The sequence below is a fragment of the Leptidea sinapis genome, chromosome Z (genome assembly GCF_905404315.1).
Source record: "Leptidea sinapis chromosome Z, ilLepSina1.1, whole genome shotgun sequence".
Taxonomy (NCBI): domain Eukaryota; kingdom Metazoa; phylum Arthropoda; class Insecta; order Lepidoptera; family Pieridae; genus Leptidea; species Leptidea sinapis.
The window spans coordinates 12,546,497-12,562,799 of NC_066312.1; the positions used below are offsets into that span (position 1 = coordinate 12,546,497).

The 16,303-nt window shown below is 35.1% G+C and overlaps 1 protein-coding gene and 1 pseudogene across 1 annotated transcript in view; one reads left to right on the forward strand and one right to left on the reverse strand.

Moving 5' to 3' along the window:
* The window catches only part of LOC126978928 (discoidin domain-containing receptor 2-like), a 188,755-nt gene extending 172,709 nt beyond the window's left edge, over positions 1 to 16,046 (forward strand). Inside the window, exons 15-20 of the mRNA XM_050828055.1 lie at positions 4,594 to 4,721; positions 9,425 to 9,583; positions 12,365 to 12,457; positions 14,732 to 14,873; positions 15,335 to 15,439; positions 15,792 to 16,046. Coding sequence (XP_050684012.1) covers positions 4,594 to 4,721; positions 9,425 to 9,583; positions 12,365 to 12,457; positions 14,732 to 14,873; positions 15,335 to 15,439; positions 15,792 to 15,995 — 831 coding nt within the window. The 3' untranslated portion in view covers positions 15,996 to 16,046. The remainder of the gene's footprint in view (positions 1 to 4,593; positions 4,722 to 9,424; positions 9,584 to 12,364; positions 12,458 to 14,731; positions 14,874 to 15,334; positions 15,440 to 15,791) is intronic.
* LOC126979081 (uncharacterized) lies at positions 127 to 2,850 on the reverse strand (annotated as a pseudogene).
* Positions 16,047 to 16,303: the final 257 nt, after the last annotated feature.

A 16,303-nucleotide genomic window follows, 5' to 3' on the forward strand; every position in this document is an offset into this window, starting at 1 on the left:
ATTGAAGTCCTTAGAACCACACATACGAAAAAACTATACTAATATGAGGAATCCAGTGGAACCAGTAGAAATGCTGGGAATCACTTTAAGGTAACTATATAAATATATTTAAGTAATAAAAATATAACAGTTTTTTTGGTTTGTTTAATTAGTAATCAACTCACAAATAATCAGCAATTGTCATAATTTTAAATTTAGACATTATTTAAGAGAGTAATCAACTCACAAATAATCAGCAATTGTCATAATTTTAAATTTAGACATTATTTAAGAGAGATATCATCCAGTAATTACAAATTAGAAAAATCGTATTCAGTTTCTTCACTTGCTTGAGATGTTTCTGGAGATGTAATTGAATTATTAAAATCAGAAATGTATGTACTTTGAAAATTTGCTGTTTGATACCCATATGGTGGTTGGTGAGACGTTGATGGGCCACTCACATATGATGATGTTTGTCCATACCGCATTTCATCTATAATTTGTATAACTTTACTTTGGAAACGGAGAGTTTCTCGGTCGGAAAATTCTTGAATAGATGGCAATATAGCTCTGAAAAAGGACATATGGCGATTTTCCGGCTCCTTGAGAAGTTTTAGTCCTTCTCTTTCAAACTCATCCATTTGCATTGCCCTTTTGCGCGCGACTGGAACATAGCGCGGAGTGTTGTCTGTGGTAATGTCATCATTTGTAGACGTAGATTCATTGTTGATTTCTCTAGGCGAGTCTCAGCTAGATTCGGTGGCATTTTGTTCCACTTTTCTCAAAAAAAGGAGTTGATTGTATAAATGATACTTCTTCAGTTTCGTAGCGCCCGAGCCCGATTTTGATGCTTCTTTTAATTTTTTTGAATATCTGAAGTAATTATCTTTTACACTTCTCCATTTTTTTATTAAATCATTACCTGCAAAACCAATAGTAAACATGATTTAATAATTTATACATAGTGAATTTCTCGATAAAATTTAATGACATATTCAGATATCGTTAACAAACACTATGTGACCGACTCTGGAATCGTGAAAATATAACAGCTGTTACATACAAAAAGCAATACCTACTGAATCAAAATGTATGCAACAGCTGCTATTTTTTTCGCGATTCTAGAATTAATTGGTTACATAGAGAAAGTTATTTGCTATCGATGTCTGAATATGTCAGTATTTTTTTTCTATCTATCTCATAAATGCATATTATAATAATTATTTTCTTTTCAGATACCTAGGAAGTGGAAATTCAATAACTGATTTACATTTCAAATTCAAACGGGGAAAATCTACTATTGCATATATATAATACAAAGAGTTTGTCGTGCTATATGGACCAATCTTCTTCGAGACAACATCCCTGAACTGACAACTGAAAGTTTCCAAACAATAGCGAGGGGTTTTGATGTAAAGGCAAATTTTCCTCAATGTGTTGGTGCCATCGACGGCAAACATATCCGCGTGTGTAATCCTGCAAATAGTGGCTCACTTTTTTTTAATTATAAAGCCTTTTTTTCGATTGTGTTGCTAGCTATTGTGGATTCAAATTACAAATTCGTATTTGTCGACATCGGTGCATACGGAAAAGAATGCGATTCAACCATATTACAAAATTCTAAACTGTACGAGCTAATGATTAACAACAACTTACCACTACCTCAACCCCAGCCACTCTCTGGTAGCAATATACCAACCCCGTATGTATTTGTGGGTGACGAAGCTTTTGGACTGAGCAAACATATTATGCGTCCATATGGCGGTCAAAATCTCGACTTACAACAAAAGGTTTTCAATTACCGTCTAAGCAGAGCCAGAAGATATGTCGAATGCGCTTTTGGGATTATGGCTAACAAATGGCGCATTTTTCACAGACCGATAGACGTGTCCTATGACTTCGCTACTGACATTATAAAAGCATGTTGTGTATTACACAATTTTGTCGCTGATCGAGATGGTTTTAGACAAAGAGATAAATTTGCTATAAGTGTTGATGAATTTCTCCCAATACAACCCGTACATGAAGAACAGACAGCACCGAATGTCATAAGACAGCAATATGCGACCTATTTTATGACTAGAGGAACTCTGCCTTGGCAGCTAAATAAGGTATAATTGTATTATGAGGGTTTTCAAGATTTTCTTGCACCGCCAATTCCGCGATCAGTAAAAAAATAATATTTTATACCTACTCAGCGTAGTCTAGGTTAGTTTTGAGCTAAGTAATAAAATAGTACTCACGCTAATCTAAATTCCCTAAGTTTTAAAATTTTAGAGTGTCGAGATATTAATTTTGTACTGATCGCGGAATTGGCGGTGCAAGAAAATCTTGAAAGCCCTCTTAAATAAAAAAAAAAATAAATATCTGTACTGTGAACTCACCAACTTTATTTTTTCGTTCAGCTGTGAAATTCTCGTAATCAGGAAATAAAACTTTTGATATGTCTTCCCAGGCTTTTGTTTTTAAATTTTTATTTTTAAAATCTACGTTTGACTTGTCCCATATAATTTCCCTTTCCTGTATCAATGTAATCAAGTAATCTATGTCAATTTCTTCAATGGTATTCATTTTACCCTGCAAATAAAACTAATTACCCTGCAAATAAAACTAAATACAAAAACGTAAACGTAAAACGAAATGAGCTTCCGTGTATCCTCTCTGTCAACGCACAAGCAACTGAGCGCTGACGCTCCGACGTCGCACGAGTACACCCCCTCCCGCTTCGTCTCGGGGGCTGCTGTCCGTCATGTGTGCGTTGCGACGACGCAGCGCGCCGTGTGAACACCTTGGTTATTTGTATGTAAAACAACGCAGTGGTAGCGCTGCGTCGACGCAACGCTGACGCAACGCGCCGTGTGGACTGGCTCTAAATCTCAGAGTAATCGGTGTACACACATAAAAAAAATACCGATCAAATTGATAACCTCCTCCTTTTTGAAAGTCGGTTAAAAACTAGCAGTGTTTTAGTTAATGGATTTAAAAAGGACCGTATTTTGTGAACTTCGTATATACTTTAGCAAATAGTAGAAGTAAATAATGACACTGAAGAAATAAAAAATATTTTGTAAATTTTGTATAAAACAATAACAATATATATGTAATATAATTTGTGTATGGCAAAAAGTGAGTAAAATAATTATCATAAAGCACATTGTGACGGTAATCCCCGCTTTTTTGGTTGGCTTTAAACATGAGCAAGGCATTCGGTAGAAAACAATCAATTCTGCCGTCATGGAAGATGATCAAGCGGTTGTCTTTTGATACATGATGCCATGAACTAGAAGTGCAGTTCCATCTGACTGAGACCTTGAGAAGGTGTATGTACATCAGTTTCGTCGGTTAGTCGGTGGTCAAAATCCATTGATATTCCGGTTGATAGTAGTCTGGTTAATAGTCAGACCTCACAACAATCAGTAATGTTTATAAATATAAATTTAACATTTATATTGCATTCACACTGGACAGGATAATGTGGGCGGTGATTACTTAAGATTAGTTGATCTGTACACTCGTTAACGCTCCACATTAATAATATAAAAAATAACGGGTGCACTCCGGGAGTGCCGGCAGAAGTGAAAAGTTTTACATATTTTGGAATGGTTAGAGAATAATTTCGCACAATTGCTTATTTATAAGTATAGAAGTACTAGCGTGGTTAAATACAATATTCATTTTTTGCGCTATCGTACACAAAAAAGACAATTTATATTACATAAAAAATGTAACACTTCAGAACTATTACATTTACATTAAAAAGTTTATCTCTCAGAATAACCAATAGCTTTCTTTCAACGACTGTCTTACGAATTTTCGATCAGGTCACGTGTCCTGACGCGAGTTTGACATTTTATACCCGTACCAAGAAAAGTGCTCAACGCCACTAAAGATGTTTTCACTTCAGTAATAATAATGATATAAATATAATAAAAAAAATCTTGTATAAAATTAAGTAAATGGCCGATTTATTGGCGATGTTATCTGTATTAAAATTTCATAAGCAACAATGATTTAATATTAAATCTTAAATAAACCACAATACAATAAATCCGTTCACACGAAACTTTTCGGCTATTGATGAAACCCGCACCAAATCTGTTCTATAAGTTTTGAGCTAATTGTCATACAGACAGACATTGCGGCTGACTTTGTTATATGTATTTAATGATCCACGATCATTGATCAAGATGGGATAAGAGTGGAAATAAATAAATTGTTGATACGACTAATACCGACAGATGACGCCTCATCGACAGAACTACACAAAATATTATATCAAATATACCTTAACCAGTGGGAGGCTCCTTTGCATAGCATGCCGGCTAGATTATGGGTACCAATGGTGCCTTTTTCTATCGTGAAGTAGTAATGTGTAAGCATTATTGTGTTTGGGTTTGAAGGGTGCCTTAGCTAGTGAAATTACTGGACAAATGAGTCTTAACATCTTATGTCTCAAGATGACGAACGCAATTGAGTGCCGCCCTGTATTATTGCGTTTTTCAAGAATCCTGAGCGGCACTGCATTGTACTGGACAGGGCGTGTCAATTACCATCAGCTGAAAGTCTTGTTCGTCTCGTCCCTTATTGACATAAATAAAATTGTTAACACAGGTACAAATTTGCGAGACGAATGGCATCGAGGAGCTGTTCGACGAAGGAGAATTGACGGGCGGAGAGAGCCGCCGCCGCCGACTCGTGGTCGTGAAAACCTTATGGAAAGGCTGCCCTAACGATATCAAGTGAGTATCTTCAAAAATATTTGACTACTTTAACATTTTAGGTAACTATAGGTGAGTTTAAGTATAAATTGTCGATGGTTGTTATTATTTCTTCATATTTATCTAAAATATCAAACCATAAGTCATAAAATTTTATATATTACTAGCTGACCCAGAAAACGTTGAAGTTGTATGTATTTTTTAATGCTGACTCATAATCAAAAAAATTCAAAAAAAATAAAAATAAAAATTCGTGTGGACCACCCTTAACATTTAGGGGTATGAAAAATAGATGTTGGCCGATTCTCAGACCTACTCAATATGCTCACAAAATTTCATGAGAATCGGTCAAGCCATTTCGGAGGAGTACGGGAACGAACATTGTGACACGAGAATTTTATATATAAGATATTTAAGCAGGATCTGACCCGGCAAACGTTATTTTGTCATATAATTAACCCCACATTTATTAATTTTTTTTACTCTACGATGTTTGTGATAACTCTACATAATATGTATAATATTAATAATTAAAAATTCAAATTCAAATCTAAAAACCTTAAAAAATATAATATGATAACTAAAATATATTATTAAAAGGAGTCCCTTTAGGCAAGGTTCCGAAGATACTGGCAGCGTTCCCCCTTTGAATAGCTAGACTTATTCTTTGTCCGAGGTAGCTGTCAGCTCTTCAGTTCAATAAACTTTGTTTTCACTTATATGCACAAACATGATCGTAGCAAAATATTTTCCCATTAAAGTGGTCTAGATCTTCTTTAATAAAGTGTGAGAATACCGATACGGGCCAGGAAGTAATATATTAAAACATAAATATCTCTTCTATTTAGACGTATCAGTACTATATTTTGGCCGGTAAGTTTACCGGGAATAGTGTGGAATGGATAGATAACAGATATATTAGTAGTTGCCGCAGAGCTTCGAATTTGCTCAGTTTTGAAGGAAAATAGATAAAGTAGTAAAATAATATAACATATTATTGAAAATAATTTAATGCTCTATAATCTCGTGGCACTTATTAAGATTTTCGGTGCATCGTAGAACAGTTATCCGGTCGAACAGCAAAAATGTGAAGTAAAAACGTTTTTCCAAAATTACAGACTTTCAAGAGATTTTATCTCGAAAACTGTGAGAGATTACAAAAACAAACAAACAAGATACCAAAAACAGATAGATGCGTAAAACTGAATGAATCTGTTCGTCTTCGCATTGAATTCTCACAATTCTTTTAAATTATTGTTCATTATATTTAAATTCAAGTTATAATTTAATTATTAATTACAAAATCTAATAGGCTGTATACGCGTAAGATCCCATTGCCTATTTTCATTGTAAAAATAAAGTTTTGTGTTTAAAAGCGCGTCATTTTCGCAAGTATGTTGAAATAAACACAGGGTTTTAATTATTTGATTTGTTTTTTACTATTTCCCACAACTGTATTGAAAAACGTCGTGTGGTACACGGGTGTGAATATTATTACAATCTCGTGACATTCAAAACCTATCCTAATAATGGACGAAGAAAGCCAAAAAAAAAATAACGAATTTCGCAAACGTCAGAAAATTTTAGGAACCAACTTCACACTGTTACTTGATTTTTCGTCGTTTGTTATGTTTTTACTTTACACCCTTGTCACAGTCAGGGGCGTGCACTGGTTTTCTAGCTTTGGAATATGAATAGATTGCTTTCCATGTGTATTTAGTATCTAGCGTAAGGAAAAAATTTATAAGTAGGTGTAAAATAGAATTTTGTTTATAAAATAATAGAACCAAATTAAACTAAATTAACTTTAACAGAATTGCTGTATTTATTTAGGTACATAATGAGGTACGCATTGCCTAATTGCCTATATAATTACACACACATTATAAAGCTCTTAAACTAAATCAATATGCTTATATTGAAATTATTTTTAATAACGGCTCGGCGATTCGAATGAAATAACATCATGGACATACCAATTCGCATAAATTAGTTTGTAACAACGTGTTGTAAGAGAACAATACAGGATTAAAATCCAGTTTGTACAACATGTCTGTGTTCATTGTGGCAGAAAACTTAATGAAGCGTTTCAAATTTTCTTTGACAGAATATATTATTATAAAACAATGTCCTCCACCACATCTGTCTGTTTGTTCGCGATAAACTCAAAAGCTGCGCTGATTTTCATGCTTTTCACCAACTAATAGCGTCAATTTTAAGGAGTCTTAGTAAATATATTTTTAATTTTTTTATACGTATTTTTGTATACCATTTTAATAGAATTGCCATTATAAATCGGTAATATAAAAGCTGTTAACACATATACTATAGTAATCCTTAGCATTTTACTTCTTCATATTATTATAAAAATATTCATTTCCGATGGCTTTAGACTACATTATTCTTGAATACTTAGATATCTTTTTTTTTTTGAAATAACAGCGTCTGTCGGGTCAGCTAATATACCTATGCATTAATATCTATAGTGAAGTGTTTGTTCTCTATGGATTCGCCTGGATGAGTTTTGCAGAGTATTTAATGCAATGCTCAGACTAGTCCAGCATATTTTTTGGTCTTGTCAGGAGGAATGTTGGATCAGGAAGTGGTTCACACATTTTCATAAATTTCAAATCTAATTTGATAAAGTTTGATTGTTGCTATTTTGTCGTGACTATACGAATAACATTTATGTCCCTTCTATGAAAATTTCAGACAAGTTAAGGGCTTGAATTTTGAATTTCGAATTTTAATATCAATTTAATTTAATATATTCACCAAAATAGCATAATTTACAATTTTTGTATGTCTGTCTGTTTGTTCCGGCTAATCTCAGAAATGGCTGGACCTATATTAACGGGACTTTGGCAGGTAGCTGATGTAATAAGGAGTAACTTAGGCTACGTTTATTTTATAAAAATTATTTTATCTTAGAAAAGAAAATGTTGCAATGTCCAAGAAACGGTCTAACTCAACAAATAATATACATGGCAAAACAACGAATGCCGGGACAGTTAGTAATAAATAAATATTTTTACATTCAATCTCACACCAATAATAGACAAATTGTTCCAAGAACTGTGCGAAATCATTTTATAATTCTTAAAATTTACAATTCCTTAATAACATAATACCTACCTTAAAATTTACTTACATATCTCAATTTACTGATTGTGCTTTTGCTATTTGCATTTAATTAAAACTTTTTACGTGTATTTTACAATATTATGCGTTATTTTTTAATAATTTATGCCTGACAGCAGAATAATAATTGTGCTATCTTTAGTAGCCATGTTGAAATTAGCTCAGGTGTTATCGCTGCACGCAATTGCAAATTTATATAAACTGTGTATCTACTATAAACGACTCATAGCGTGCCCCATTGTAATGTCAACTTACTCTACGGTTCACATAAACCACTGCATTTCATGCAATCACTTTGAGTTTATGATAATACTTGCATAATTTATGTTAAAAGATATTAAATATTTGTTATTTTGTGTTAACTAATCAATACCTAAAAGTTCCTGCTTAAAGCATTTGTTTTTTCTTGCGGTTATTATATTGATATTAATATGTAATTTTGTGAAACAATGTAACACTTGCATCGTGGTTTCATAAAATTGTTTTTGTTTTTTAAGTCTTTCTTAGATTTCCAATATTTGTTTTTAAATATTGGCGGGATACTTTGAAATATTTCATTTCATTGTCCGATGTATTTCACTTCTACTATGTGTCCCATCACATGGTTGTTTTTTTAAAAGTACAATTCTTAATGTTATCAAAGCCAGCCTGAATGTTGGTTCGGTTTCTTTGTACCTATACTATTTGTTGGACTGGTAAAAAGATTTTATTACATGTGCACACATACTATATGCTTAAAGACTTTTTCAGCGACCTTATTACATAACAACTATTTAATTAAAAATAAGAATGGAAACTTATAGGTACAAGTAAAAATTTTGAAATTGATTATTAACAATTTCTTCTTCTTATTTTTATGTTAGTACCAAAAATATAAGCAAAATAACATTGTTAATTAAATAATTTTAAATAAATTAGATATAGGTATAGTAACATTGTTTGCCAAAGGGAACGCTTCCTGCTCATAATTATAAATATACTATTAATGTTTATTAAAAAGTCATAAATTAACTTCACTTCAAAAACTTTAAAATATTTCTAAACATGTTATGCAAGACACGGACGAGTAAAAAGAAGGACTCCGCGCCGTGATATTAGCAAGTGAAGCACCGTTATGCTAGTGTGTGTTCGGTTACGGGGGATACTAGTTACACAATTTTTTCTGCCTTTAATAATCATATATGGCCACAAATACTTATATAGTATCGTTTTTACACTTTTTCACAACGCACGACGGCATTTTTTTAATATTTCATTGAAACTGATCTGTCAAGGACGATGACAATTCTCATAATGGCCGCCTATCGGCCTGTAGTAGTGTAAGTGTGTGCGTGGAGCTATATGTATTTACACGTTAATCGGCTTGTTTTGATGCTGCACTGTTACGTAAGGTGACACGGAGTCCTTATTTTTTTACTAGTCCGTAATGCCAGAATACTAAATTTAGTTGCTACGAGTAAGTCAAACCATTTACTGGGTCTTGCTGTAAACATTTGCCGATCTAAATGCATAAATAATATATTTTATTTTATTTGAATAACACGTAACTTTACGATCGCTGCCAATGTTTATTCAATTACCAGGGCGGCGTTTGTCCGCGAAGCTACTTGGGGAGCTGGGCTGAAACACCCGCAACTAGCGCGTGTACTCGGCCTGAGCCTCCTCGAGCCACCGTGCGCGGCACTCGACCGCGGAGATTCTCTCCCCCTACCGAGTATTCTGAGGATGGAACAGAGATTCAAGTAAGTAATTACTTAGGTAGAAAGTTTTTTGTCAATGATTAAAGTGTTAATTACTCCAAGCGCGTCGAGTAAAGTTGGTTGTGCCGGAAAAACTAACTAAATAATACTTATGTATGCACGCAACAGGTTATACTTCTTTGGCGTAACAAAACAAATCCTTAAAATTATTTATTTTTCGTGCTATTCTACGTTTGTATAAAGAACAATAATGTTAAAATCATGAAATAAATTATTGAAAATAAACGAATACGGCTGTATTGGCTTGAACACTTTGCCTGTCCAAATAATGGACGAAGAAACCAAAAATATAATTAATGTCGCAAACGTCAGAAGCGCGCACCGTAATAGTCAAAGATCTTTAATAACATCAAAAACGTTACTATGTTTCACTTTTAGGTCAATGTAATTTTGCAGTTAAAAATAAACCTGTTTAAATATGATTTAAATATTCTTTTATTGTATTTTGGTTTGGTATGGTCTTGTTACCAATGCTCGAAATAAATAAATCAAACAATCAATTTAATTTGTCAGAAATGTGTCAAATGTCAATAATTGTTTAACAGACATACTTTAATAACCAGCTTCACCCTGTTACTTTTGTGTTACAGTGATGGCGCACGCACGATCTTAAAATTTCACTCTCATATTCTTTTCATAACGCGCCTAAAGAAGTATAACTTAAAAAATCTGTTTGTGTGTTGGAAGTTTTCACGATGCATTAAGTGGTGACAATGTTATAAAATAAGTCAATACACTTTCTGAACTCAAAATAAATACTTAATATTAATTGTTTATAAACTAAGTTCACATTTTTTAATGATAAAATAGAAACAAAACGATGAAGATGGTGGGTGCTCAGTATTTTTGAAAACCCCAAACATTCTGAATGGCTCCGCGATTACCCGTCTTAACGTAAGACATAGATGTTAAGTGTGAGTAGCACACATAACATCTTTTTTAACAATTTAAATAGTTACAGCGCTCTTCCTGTTACGAGTATATGAAGAGCAAGCATCCTATTTTAAGTTAAATAAGCAAAGGTTCTGATGGCAAGAGAATAAAAATAATGGGAAAATGTGAATATATTATAAGCCAGTGGGAGGCTCCTTTACATAGGATGCCGGCTAGATTATGGGTACAATACCGTTGCCTATTTCTGCCGTGAAGCAGTAATGTGTAAGCATTATTGTGTTTCGGTCTGAAGGGCGCCGTAGCTAGTGAAATTGTTGGGCAAATGAAACTTAGCATCTTATGTCTCAAGGTGACGAGCACAATAGTTGTGCACCTCAGAATTTTTGGGTTTCTCAAGAATTCTGAGCGGCACTGCATTGTAATGGGCAGGCTGTATCAATAACCACCAGCTGAAGGTCCTACTCGTCTCGTCCCATACTGATTTAAAAAACATTATAAATATTAAAATGAAATAAGTTTTGAAGACTAGATAAGCCCAGATCTGAATCCTTAGCCTCCATATAACTAACTAACATATAGCTAACTTTAAAAGATAAGTCCTGCACTACAAGACGCGCTAAAATGTAGTCTCATAAGAAATCTTTAGAGAAAGCAGTGAGAAACTTACTCAAAACTGACTAAAGAAAAAAATTGTAGTCCGTAAACCTGAGTAAACTCATTCTATTTCATTCATTTAGTGCCTCAAGGTTTTAGTTCTTCTAAATTTGTTACAGTCTATCTCCTCAGACCGAAATTATTGGATACCAAATACCAATTTTCACCGGCGGCTATCTTAGATTCAGAGATTTTCATAGTGTAGCAGAGTACAGTATACAGAATAAAGTATATTCTGCTAGTCAAGCCCTGGTTTTTTAGCCATTTTGAGCCATTTGGTGCTTATATTGAATGGATTGTGAATAATATATAATGGGCCATTTAGTTTTCAAAACTAAAAAATATTCATAGCTAGTCAGTCAAGACTTATTATTTGATACTCATATTGAAAAGATTGTGAAGTAATATGAAATCCACCATTTTGTTCAATTTAAATAACAATTAGTTATAACTAAATATTTTATATATTCGCCTTGTTCCACGACCTTTATAATAATAATAAGCATAATTATTCAAGAGTACAGATTACATAATTTAATATGTTAGTAACTTAAAAAATTATACTTCAAACAAATTACAATCTTGATTCCATCCGGGTATATGCCTCCATCTTCTTCCACACCTCTCTATTTTTTGCTTTCTCCAACCCGTTTTGCCTGCCACTGTAAGAAGGTCATCACCCCACCTCTTTTTGGGTCTACCTCGGTATCTATTAACTGAGGGATCACTCCATCTTGTCGCTTTTAGAGTCTACCTTTGGTCTGGGACCCTAGCCACATGTCCTGCCCATTGCCATTTTATTTTTAATGCATGTTCAAGGACATCTGTATGGTTGATTTTTTTCCTGATGGTTTTGATTCGGATTTCATGTATGTTTCTGAGCCTCAAGCTTCTATTAAATTCGACGTGACTCTAACACTCCTATTGCAAACTACCAACAAAATACGTCTTTGCAATTTGACAAACAGACATAAAGTAGGTGACGATAAATCATAATGTCAGTACTTACAAAGAAAACGTTTGATTAAAGGAATTCATGTCAACAGATTTCGCTATCTCCGCTGGTGATACCTTTAAATATATTATACTATTTTAACCGGTATTTAAATTTAAAATCAGTAAAATATACAGTATATTTTTATGCATCGTCGAATTGGCTTATGGAGATAAATACAATGCATCCTATTGAATACTAATGCTTGGCTATCTTTACAGTTATTCGAGTATGATTCACATATGCTGCCAAATTGCCAACGGCATGAAGTATCTGGAATCATTCGAGTTAATACACCGGGATCTCGCGGCAAGGTAATGTATTGAATATGCATAAATAAAGTTTTGTTTATGGAAACACCGGGTGTACCGAATAATGTTTATAGGTTGAATTTTACTCTAATTGTAGGCTTATCTGTGTCACAGTCTTTAGTAACTTCAAATTCGAAATGTCAATTCTTACGTCACGCACACATACGACGCAAGGCGATATGTGCATAAATTTGCACTAGTGCTTTCAATTTGATTATTAGTTATATTGGATTTCAACTTCTGAGCGCGGCATATCCTCAAAGATTTCCAGGGGTGTGGAAGTACTCTGTGAACGGCTGGATCCCTTGGCGTTGCGTAGGGATGTCGTTTGATTGTGTGTCTTCTACCTCATTTTTCACCTAATTCCTGCCGCTGAATTCCACCTTTGCACAAGATACCACAAATTAGGATATCATCCCCACCATCTGGATGTGTGATGGTCCTTCACAGTGCGGTTTTCAAGGATCTTTCTTCCGCGTATTACAAAGCTGTTGAATGAGCTTCCTTGTGCGGTGTGGCCGGGACGATACGACATGGGTACCTTCCTTAAAGGCCGGCAACGCTAATGTGATTCATCTGGAGTTGTAAGAGAATATGGTCAACGGTGATTAACTTAACACCCGTACGCTCGTTTGTCCTCCTTTTTCCATAAAAAAAAGATCTATCGACACCTCTTTTTTTTTTTATGGAATAGGAGGACAAACGAGCGTACGGGTCACCTGTTGTTAAGTGATCACCGCCGCCCATACTCTCTTGCAACACCAGAGGAATCACAGGAGCGTTGCCGGCCTTTAAGGAAGCTGTACGCGCTTTTTTTGAAGGTACCCATGTCGTATCGTCCCGGAAACACCGCACAAGGAAGTTCATTCCACAGCTTTGTAGTACGTGGAAGAAAGCTCCTTGTAAACCGCACTGTGGAGGACCGCCACACATCCAGATGGTGAGGATGATATCCTAACTTGTGGCGTGTCGTGCGAAGGTGGAATTTCGCGGCAGGAATTAGGTAAAACAGCTCTTCGAAACACTCCCCGTGATAAATGCGGTAGAAGACACTCAATGAAGCGACGTCTCTACGCAACGCCAAGTGATCCAGCCGTTCACAGAGTACTGGGTCCCCGACCATTCGAGCTGCTCTGCGTTGCACGCGGTCAAATGGATCGAGCTGATACTGAGGTGCGCCAGACCAGAGATGACAGCAATACTCCATGTGTGGCCGGACCTGCGCTTTGTACAGCGCTAGAATGTGGGCCGGCTTAAAGTATTGCCGTGCTCTATTTATGACGCCCAGTTTCTTTGAAGCCAATTTGGCTTTGCCCTCCAGATGGCCACGGAATTGGCAATCGCTCGAGATTTCGAGACCCAGTATTCCTCTTTTGGGAAGCAACGTTATCAACGCGCCACTCTAGTAACTTCCATCGTATGAGCTTCCCACCCGTTTTTAAAACCACCAGCAGTGGATACCAGCTTTCTTGCAGTTGTGTATGGAAGAAACTTACATTGACTATCGAGACCACTCTTGGAAAGGTAATGCAGTTAAGTAAATCTTGTTATTAGTTTCAACTTGCGATATTCAGTTTAACCCCAGAAAACTAAATATCGCAAGTTGAAACTAATAAATAAAGCATATCACCCTCTCGTCGATCTTCGACAGCACTTAAAGTGACCTCACTCTCTAAGTCCGGCTTACATATGAAGTCATTTTCCCATCTCTTATCTGGCGTCACTCCGAGTCGTCAAACCATTAGACGATGTCACTTATTATGTCTTCCACTGCATTTAATGCGGAAAGTGTTTCGTTCCACCTGATTCCCGCCGCCGATAAAAAACTGCATTCTGACCACCTGAGGGGTACCTTCAGTTTCAGCGGACTTATACCATATGAAATTCCAACAAGGCTCTGGTTATTCATATGGTGTTGCATAGCATCGGTGGGGGAGATCCCTTTGCATCAGACTTTCTCGTGTATTATCCTAATCCCAAAAAAAGTACTAACTTCTTTCTATACTATTTACAATATTAATAACGTGTTTATTAATTTACTATAACATCTAATGTGTTGTTACAAAAAAAAATTAAACGTGGCTTAGACACGTGTTTTGTTAAACATTGTGTAACTATTTAAGCGACGTCTAAAGATTGACGCTATACAGCAGAAAGACACGTATTTGTAATAGAACTTTTTTTAAATAAAGTATTCAACACGTGTTTAATCTTTTTGTTATAACACCACTAATGTTTTATAAATTATCTAAATATAAACTGACGCATTTAATACAGAAACGTCACAGTCACCAAAGACCTGCACGTTAAGATATCCGACTACGCAATGCTCTGTGAAGAATACATATCCGACTACAGCATCTCGGCTGACGGTTCCAGGGTGGCAATACGATGGATGTCCTGGGAGAACTTGCTTTTGGTAATACACAGACATATTATTGTTATACTACTTAAAAAAACTATCATGGTACAAAACATAAACATCACCGAATTGCATGATGATTTTATCAAATGAAAAAACTAAAAAACCAGACTATTTGTAAATATCTCTTACCATTTCTATTTCAGACGGAATACGTCCACAACTGGACAAAGGCCTCCCCAAAAGATATCCATGACTATCCGTCCTGCGCTGCCCTCATCCAACCTGCTCCCGCGATCTTGACCTGGTCGTCGGTCCATCTTGTGGGGGGACTACCAACACTACGTCTTCTTATATGTTCTTATTAGTGCTAAACTATTGTTGCTTTTTAACAGAAATACTATAAATTATCAATCAACCTCAGTTTTCATATTGTAATTATTATGTTATATTTCGTAGTAGTGAAGTTATATTACTGGACCAATATTCTTGTCGCTAACTTAAGTAATGACTTATAGGGTATGTGCTCTACATCAAGCGACGTTTGGTCTTTTGGCGTCACCGTGTGGGAGATACTGACTCTCTGCAGGGCCAGGCCATTTGATGAAATGAATGATGATCAGGTAATAAAACTTTTATATTTCTGTTTTTTTTTTTTAATTAGTTATTGTCATAATAGCTCGAATTTTAATCATATATAAAGCCCCGTATACACTCATTGTAGGTAATCCTTTTAGGCTTAGTTTGAATTTACAAGTTCATTGTTCGAGTAAGAGTTGTTCAAATATTTTCGCTCTCGTGGTTTCGTGATAGTTTGAATAAAACTGTAAAGTTATGCTTAACAAAGGTTAGAAAAATCCTTTTCTTTACAATCTGCATACTATTAATTTTGTGACAAGTAATATTAATTAAACAATTAATATTTAGCAACTTTTATTTTACTGGGATCACAGAAATAACGCAGATATCTTTCAGGTTGTTATGAATGCAACGCAATGGCGTAAGGGGGTTAGTGAGGCCCGTGTCCCCACTGCGCCTCCACCGCGATGCCGTCGAGAACTTTACGACATCATGCACGAATGTTGGAGGCGAGAACCTGCCATGCGACCCAGATTTCATGACTTGCACCGATTTCTTTCACGTATGTCCAAAGGCTCACAACATCCTCTTCCGCGCTAAGTGCGCATTATGTTGACCCTTATTCCAAATTTTTATGTTACACATTTTTTTTCCCCGATTTTATGTTTATCTTTATCGGAAGTATTATCTAATTGGATATTATCCAATTAGATAATACTATATGCCAGTTTGAACAGTTTATTCAATTTAGTAGAACATTTCAAATTGAATTTATATAAAATGTATTTTTTGGTGCAGACACTTTGGTAAAATTCATGCACCTGGTGTAATTTGTTTTCATAACGGGTTTACTTATAGGCAGGCAGGGACTAAGGCTGAATGCACAAAACGTCATGGAATTGGGCAAT